The 8,820-nt window shown below is 39.9% G+C and overlaps 1 protein-coding gene across 1 annotated transcript; it reads right to left on the bottom strand.

The window, feature by feature from the left end:
- Window positions 1-3,903: 3,903 nt before the first annotated feature.
- Window positions 3,904-4,839, bottom strand: LOC115688257 (metalloendoproteinase 1-like). Its single transcript, XM_030614021.2, has one exon. It carries the CDS (start codon window positions 4,837-4,839, stop codon window positions 3,904-3,906), a length of 936 nt encoding a protein of 311 aa, XP_030469881.2.
- Window positions 4,840-8,820: the final 3,981 nt, after the last annotated feature.

Genomic DNA, 8,820 nt, shown 5'->3' with positions numbered 1-8,820 from the left:
GCAATTCAATCGTGTGGATTTCAGTAGTTCATGTGGCTACTTATAGATGGAGCTACTACTTAAGACGCAAGAATGTGGGTCCTAAATAAAACCCTTAATTATGCTTAATATGTAAGAATATCCCCTGGCTTTTTCTGTTAGTTGTCAAAGAAAAAGCATTAGGCATGATTTTAGGAAAAACATATACGAAATCCTAAATTTTTGGTCACTCCAATCTCTAAAACAATTTATTGTCTGAATCCTAGAAAAAAAAAAAGGCAGTACCAAATTTGAATTGTAAGACGACCCTGCATTTATTGAAGAGTATATGAGGTATTTGTAGATTTATAAGATGACTATTTAAATTAACAAGATGTTACAATATCAAGAACGAGCAAGTACGATCAATCAAGGGAGATATTTACCCGATCAAGAAAGACATAGAGAATTTCTTATTTATTTCTAACAATCAACGTATATTATCTCCATTAAATATATAGATGTCTGAAAGGGCTTTTCCTTATTGGTTTGATATACGAAACTATTACTAAATCCGATATTCGAAACTCTTACCATCTATTATTAGCAATCGCATTAAGTAACAAAAAGTGAAAATGCATTAAATAAGAGACCAGGGTAGGAGTGAAAAATGAAAAAACTAGTTTTAGTTATTAAGAGTGACTCAAAAACTAAAGAGGTGACAAAGTATTCTGCTCCAATATCTACACAATGTTGGTTCTGTTGAGGAAAACACTTCTTGGTACCAGGAAAGCGTAGCACCGTCAACTTCGAAAACAGGATCAGAATGATAAAAAATCTTATACAAAGTGAAGAAAACGTGAAAGATATAAGTTAAGGCTACATTTGGTTATTTGGATTCGGATTATGATAGGATAGGATAAAGGCCTCCCCATCAAATGTTTGGTGCAACTAAGATAGGATTTAAAATATTTGAAAATATGCAATCTAAGATAAAATTGAAATTTTTTTAAAATCCTTCTTGTTGAAAATCTTTGAGGGCACACGAGTAATGAGTCAAACCCTCTCAACCATTGTGTCAACAAGTAGTCACGGAAATTGATCTCAAGAGCTTGATGACTATCGACAAATATGACCTCTTCCATTAAGCAAAATTTTGAACTGAATGCAAGGAGGATTTCTCTCTGGCGTTTCATCAAATACTTGATGAACGCTTAGTTTAGAATCGACCAAGAGAGAGATCGTGGGACAATGGATGCCGAGAATGAATAATCAAAGGTGAAGTAGAGAGAGGAACCGAGAGATGATTCGATGATGGTGAAAAAGCTGGAAAATTGACTGAGAAAGAAAAGGAGCCACCAATGAAGTGGTGAGCCTTGACCTTCCAAGTGAACCGCAAGTAAGGGCACCGGCAATTATACTCAAGGATGCCGGAGTGAGGAACCATCACGGTGGATGGTCGTCAAAGTGGTGGTGGGGTGCTGCCTGTGAGAAACGCTAAGGACGGTACCTCTCGCTTGAGGTGAGATTTTTTTGGTGTGTGGGAATTGTTAAGTTAATTTTTAAAATTTTATATCCAATCCGAGTCTATCCCACCCCCTATCCCACATTTTTAAAATTTTATGATATGGCGATGATCCGGTGAAGCCGCCCTCGCTCAGGCAGCAAGGGTGGCTTCGTTGGATTGGGCGAGGGCAACTGCTTGGGCAAGGGTCGCCCTCGTTAGATCCGGCAAGAGCGGCCCTCACCCAGGCCGCAAGCCGCCCTCGCCGGATCTAGCGAGGGTCCAGCGGGGACGGCCCTTGCCCAAGCCATGAGGGTCCAGTCCTCTCCCTCACCGGCGAGGGTGGCCTTTGCTTGTGGCCGGCAAGGGCTACGACCAGCCATGGGCCAAGGAAGGAGAAGAAGAAAAAAAAAGAAAAAAAAAGGAAAAAGAAAAAAAATTTATTTTCCACTTCTGATTCTTGTTCTTAGAATCAAGAATCAACTTTTTTTTATTCTTGATTATATTTCAAAACTGATTATGAGAATAAATTTGTGCTTGGGAACAAAAAATTTATCAAACAGATTTCTGTTCTTTTTTTGTTCTCATAAACAAAATAATAGAATTAGACACTGTTTGGTCGGTTACCAAATAAGCCCTAGTAGAATCACGAAAACTATAGGCCAAGGCCTTTTCTTTGCTCATGGTACAAAAAATGTTTGCCATCGATGTCATCTTGTTGAAGAGCCCTTTTGGCAGCACCCTGCAGAATAGTGGGATACATAACAACGTTTAGATTCCCGCTATGGCCGAGCCCTAGGAGGTGTCCTATTTCATGCACGGCCACCGTTTCCGAGTCAAAATTGGGTCGAGCCGGGGTTAAAGTACCACTGCTCATCCGCGTCGTAGAGGAACCTACCGTCTGTCGGGCCAAACGCATGGGCAAGAAGTTTGTTGGGCCCATCGAAAGGATGACCTTTCACCGTGATCGCCTAGTAAGATTTGAGCACAGACTCTAACGTCTCGTCAACCCTGTCATCCATGAGGACGACATTGTTCTCATCCTCGTAGTCTGGGCTGCGCATGGCGTGTGAATCATTTTGTCCCGAAACAGTTCTGCTCGAGAAATGATTCTTTTTGATTCTCGCTTCGGAAATAATTTCTAAGCATTTGAAGGCGTTTGGTAATTGCCCAAAATTTCTATTCTTAGAATAGAAAAAGAACAAAAATGCATTTGGTAACTACACAAAATTTCATTTTATTAATAATATTTTAAATTTTTTAATATTTCTTTCTTTTTTTTCTTTATTTCCCTTCTCTTCCTTGGCCATGGCCAGTTACCGGCACCAGCGACCGGCCACAGGCGAGGGCGGCGGCGAGGGCATCGCGGCCCTTGCCGCCGTCCTAGCCGATCGCGACGGCGAGGTCGGCCTCGCCTTCGCTGGGCAAGTCTACGAGCCGCCCTCGCCGGCCCTGGCCTGTGGCCGGTCGTAGGTGGGTGGTGGGCGGCACTCCGAACTACAACAAACCAAAAAAAAGAAGAAAATGAAGAAGAATCAGAAATGGAAAAATTGTTCCAGAATCAATAAGCTACTTTTTTTTTCTTCTTGATTATGTTCCAAAACTAATTCTGGAAATAATTTTTTGCAAAATTATGCCCGGGCACAAAAAATTTAACAAACGGATTTTTGCTTCCAAACTGATTCTGGGAACAAAAAAAGAAATTTTTACTATTTGACAAGTTGCCAAACAGGCCGTAAGTATCCAAGAGCCTCGAGGTAATGACTAACCCTTTGATGCCTTGCTTGGTTTGGCCCTTGATAGATCCCTCCAGCTGTTGGAACGAAGAGAGGCTTAAAATTGGTAGATTTCAGGCTTCTGGAGTGAATGGTGAAGGGTTCAATTGCGAGAAAGAGAACGAGGATAGGCGCAAAAATAGATGGAGCTACAACCCAAGACGCGATAATGAGGCTCCGGATTACGATATGTTTGAATGAGTCTTCCATAAACGACCTCCACGAAACGTTCAATTACGCTAATTTTTAGGAAATTTCACTGAGTGTTTGTACTGAACTATGGTCACAGACTTCACACACCCAGGGATAAATCATGAATGACCAAATTATGCTACCTTACCGATAGAACGAATATGATCTGTTGGAAATGATATTCTGATCAAGAGTAGTATCATAACCTAATCCAAGCCGACGATGATTTTTACTAGTTGTTCAGTTGGTGTTCAAGAGAGAATTAGGGAACCATCATCGAAACTCTTGCTCACTCTGTCTCAAAGCATGGTGAAGACATCAATATGTTTGTTTCTTTTGCGAGTCAACATGAAGAAGATCATATTGTTCTGTGTGAAGGTCAGGGATCGCAATACGGAAGCAATTGAACTCTATGGAATCGCGAGTTGCTGATATCGCTAAAAGAATCATGAAAACTATGGGGCGCGGCCTAATCTATTGCGAAGGGTACAGCACACGTATGCCATTGATGTCATCTTGCTGAAGATCCCTTTTGACCGAACCGGCCAAAGTTACGGCATACATAACGGCCTTCTCATCGTTGCTGTGGGCAAGCCCTAGGACGTGTCCTATTTCATGCAAGGCCACCGATTCCAAGTCTATTTGGGTCGAGGTCAGGCTGGTGGTCCAGTGCTCATCTGCGTCAAAGTGGAACCTACCGTCTGTCGGGGTAAACGCATGAGCAAGAATATTATAAGCCCCGTCGAAGGGTGAACCATCACTGTGATCGCGTCTGTAGAAGCCTGTGACAATATCAGGCGAGTCTTCCAATGGAACTTCTCCGAAAGTGAATTGTGAAACAGATGACCAGCTTTGGAAAGCTCTCCGGCAGACTTCTCTAACCTCACCTGGCGAGACTTCACCGATGATAGGGCCGAATGCGTAATTAAGACGAAATTTGGACCACGTAGGCATGTTGGGAAAGAAGTTAAAGTGCGCTACCACGCGCAACTTGCTATGCTTAGTGGCATTCCTTTCTGCGTGCCGAGGGTGGACCAAGTCGGGCACCCCGCATCGCGGGGCGCTCATCTGCTTCAACGTGTTGACATCGAGCTTTCCGGTGACTTTAAGATGGTAGAATTCCTGGTAAGATTTGAGCGCTGACTCCAAAGTCTCGTCGAACTTGTTGTCCATGAGGGTGACATCGTCGTTCTCGCCCTCTCCGTAGTCCAAGTATCCGAAAGCTTTGAGGTAACGCTTGACCTCTCTGATGCCTTGCCTGGTCTGGCCCTTGACAGTCCCCTCCAAACTCTGGAAGGAAGTGAGGCTTGGATCGATAGATTTTAGGCTTCTCGAGTGAACAGTGAAGGGTTGATGAATCGCAAGGAGGACCAGGATGGACACAACAGAACAGGACATCCTAGGAGCCATTTTGTCTATGTCTAGCAATTCAATCGCGTGGATTTCAGTAGTTCATGTGCTACTTATAGATGGAGATACTGCTTAAGACGCAAGAATGTGGGTCCTAAATAAAACCCTTAATTATGCTTAATCTGGTAAGAATATCCCCTGGCTTTTTCTGTTAGTTGTCAAAGAAAAATCATTAGGCATGATTTTAGGAAAAACATATACGAAATCTTAAATTTTTGGTCACTCCAATCTCTAAAACAATTTATTGTCGGAATCCTAGAAGAAAAAAGGCAGTACCAAATTTGAATTTTAAGATGACCCTGCATTTATTGAAGAGTATATGAGGTATTTATAGATTTATAAGATGACTATTTAAGTTAACAAGATGTTACAATATCAAGAATGAGCAAGTACGGTCAATCAACGGAGATATTTACCTGATCAAGAAAGACATCGAGAATTTCTTATTTATTTCTAACAATCGACATATATTATCCCCACTAAATATATAGATGTCTGAAAGGGCTTTTCCATATTGGTTCGATATACAAAACTATTACTAAATCCGATACTCGAAACTCTTACCATCTATTATTAGTAACCGCATCAAGTAACAAAAAGTGAAAATGCATTGAATAAGAGAACAGGGTAGGAGTGAAAAATGAAAAAAAAAAATAGTTTTAATTATTAAGAGAGACTCAAAAACTAAAGAGGTGACAAAGTATCCTGCTCCAATCTACACAATGTTGGTTATGTTGAGGAAAACACTGCTCAATACTAGGAAAGCGTAGCGCCATCAGCTTCGAAAACAGGGATCAGAATGATAAGAAATCCAATACAAAGTGAAGAAAATGTGAAAGATATAACTTAGAGCTGCGTTTGATTGTTCGGATTCGGATTATGATAGGATAGGATAAAGGGAGATTTGAAATCCTCCCCACCAAATGTTTGGTGCAACTAAGATAGGATTTAAAATATTTGAAAATATGCAATCTAAGATAAAATTGAAAATCTTTTAAAATCCTTCTTGTTGAAAATCTTTGAGGGCACACGAGTAATGACTCAAATCCTCTCAACCATTGTGTCAACAAGTAGTCATTGGGAAATCGACCTCTGGAGCTTGATGACTATCGACAAATATGGCCTCTTTCATTAAGCAAAATTTTGAACTGAATGCGAGGAGGATCTCTCTCCGGCGTTTCATCAAATACTTGATGAACGCTTAGTTCAGAATTGACCAAGAGAGAGATCGTGGGACAATGGATGCCGAGAATGAGTAATCAAAGGTGAAGTAGAGAGAGGAACCGAGAGATGATTCGATGACGGAAAAGCTGAAAAACTGACTGAGAAAGAAAGGGAGCCACTGATGAAGTGGTGAGCCCGGATCTTCCAAGTGAACCGCAAGTAGGGGCATCGGCAATTATACCTAAGGACGTTGGAGCGAGGGACCATCACGGTGGATGGCCGTCAGAGTGGTGGTGGGGTGCTGCCGGTGAGAAATGCTAAAGACGGCGCCTCTCGCTTGAGGTGAGGTTTTTTGGTGCATGAGAATTGTTAAGTTAATTTTTAAATTGTACATCCAATCCGGTCTATTCCACCTTTCCAATATCTTTGGCCTCATCCTTTCTTCAGCACATCTTCTATTTTAGCTGAAACCCAGTTTGCTAATTCCATCTAAAATTAAACATTTGTCGACGGAAATATTGTTCTGTGTGAATGTCACGCATCATACTACGGTAACAATTGAACTTTATTAAAATCGCGAGTGTTTTTTCTTCTTTTCTAGTCATTGAACTTGCCCTCCAATAACACCTTGACGAGTGACTTGATTTTTTTAATTTAATTTAGATTTAATTAAATTCTCGCAATTGCAAACCACTTTCGATTAAGATTTTGCTAATGATGGCAGCTTATATGGTATTGTCCATACACGAGAATGTGTCTTGAATAATTATAAATGCTTACTCAAGAGATTGTTTTACCATTAAAGGTTTTATTTGTTTCACAAAAAATTTTACGTTTTTTTTAAAAAATGACGATTTTTTTTAGGTATTTTGTTGAAAATTGAAAAAAGAATCACAAAATATTTCCCGTCATTTAGAATGAATTCTTAACTACACATACACTATTCAGAAGTATGGGCACTAAGATCGCGGGTCTAGCCTCAATGGACCCTAACTTGGGCACCGACGACTCGAGCAAGGCCACTTGGGTCCCGAGCAAGAGAGCAGGTACTAATCTCGCGTCCATAGAAGCCGAAACCTAGAACCCAGTGACCGTGCACATCTCTTGGCGCCCTAGCCTAGTCCACAAAGGCCGAGCCCGAGCCCCTAGTGCTTGTGCTAGGATTTCCAACACCAGAGTCTTAGGGTACGTATGGTAACGTTTCTATTTCCGGGAACAATTTCTTTTCAGAAATAGTTTTTTCTATTTCTATTTCTTGGAAGAGTTTTTGAGCAAAATAATATGTTCGGTAACTGCACAAAATTTCTATTTCTAGAACAGAAATGTGTTTGGTAACTGCACAAAATTTATATTCCGGAATAGAAAAAGAACAAATGCGTTTAGTAATCGCAAAAATTTCTATTCCCAATTTTTGCATTCAAATCTATATCTTTTATTTAACTATAAGTACAAGTTATAAGTGAAAAAATCAATAAGCATGATTTATTGGTTTGTCTAATCCTTTTTAGGGTTTAAAACCCCTTTTAATCCTTAAACTAAGGAATATTCAAAAATACCACTTGGGCACCTCAAAAATTTAAATTTCACTCAAAGTGGGTGACCATAGGTATTCTAAGCCATTATGTGAATTTTTTTATATTTTTTTGGGGTAAAATTTATTAAAATTTTTTACTTTCCCTAAATCTATTTCTTTTTATTTTTCCGAAATTTTTTATGAATTTTTTTAATTTTTTCAATTTCGAATTTTGCAAATATTTAAGGGTTTTCTGAGTTTTTCTGTTTTTTATGGATTTTCTGAGAATTTTTCTGATTTATATGAATTTTGGGAATTTTTTAATTTTCTAATTTTCCAATTTTTTATGGGATTTTTCTGAAAATTTTCTAATTTTTATGAATTTTCGGAATTTTTTAATTTATTCTAAGTCATTATGTGAATTTTTTATTTTTTTATTTTTTGGGGAAAAGTTTATTAAAACTTTTTACTTTCCCGAAATTTGTCTCTTTTTATTTTCTTGAAAGCTTTTTATGAATTTTTTTTAATTTTTTCAATTTCGGAATTTTGCTAATTTTTATGGGTTTTCTGAGTTTTTCTGATTTTTATGGATTTTCCTGAGAATTTTTCTGATTTTTATGAATTTTATGAATTTTTTAATTTTTTATAATTTAATTAATTTTTTATAATTTTTTATTATTTCCGCGAGAATGGACCTGACCGGTGCTTTGAGACAGGTTTGCGACGACGGAGGATGGAGGAGGAGCCGAGGTCGCGGCTGAGGACCTGACCTTTCTATTTCTATTTCTATTTCTAGGAACAAAGAAGTAGATTTTTCTACTTCTTATTCCCGCTCCAAATCTATTTTTACCACTTTTCTATTCCAGAAATAAAAATAAAATACGTTACCAAACGATTTCTGTTCTTTTTGTTGGAATGAAAAATAGAGAAACAGTAGTCGTACTAAACGCGCCCTTAGTCCACAAAGCCCGAGGGACCCCGTGACCTAGTCCACGGCATTCGAGCTCACGTCATCGACACTCGAGCCCCGCTGCACCAAGTCCTGTCCCGAGGACGTCGATGCCCATGCTTGAGTTCCCAACAACCCAACCAGAGCTCTCAGCGATTGGGCTCAGGTGGGGACCCAAGCACTGGCATCGAGGTCTTGGGTCCAGCCTCGATCGAAGGCTGGCGACCCGGGCACGGGCACCAGGGTCTCGTGCTTGGCCTCAATGGACTAGGGCGGCCTCGGTGGGCCTCTGTGCCATCACGCGAGAATCGCGCGAGCAAAGAGTCTCCCAATTGATAAAATCACTGCATTATCT

The sequence above is a fragment of the Syzygium oleosum genome, unplaced genomic scaffold, assembly GCF_021117445.2.
Source record: "Syzygium oleosum isolate NSW1041296 unplaced genomic scaffold, Sole_v2.1 Sole_v2.08, whole genome shotgun sequence".
NCBI lineage: Eukaryota > Viridiplantae > Streptophyta > Magnoliopsida > Myrtales > Myrtaceae > Syzygium > Syzygium oleosum.
This window is presented reverse-complemented; position numbering and strand designations above follow the sequence as displayed.

Coding starts and splice junctions, on each gene's coding strand:
- LOC115688257 (XM_030614021.2), bottom strand. CDS start 4,839: ATGGCTCCTAGGATGTCCTGTTCTGTTGTGTCCATCCTGGTCCTCCTT.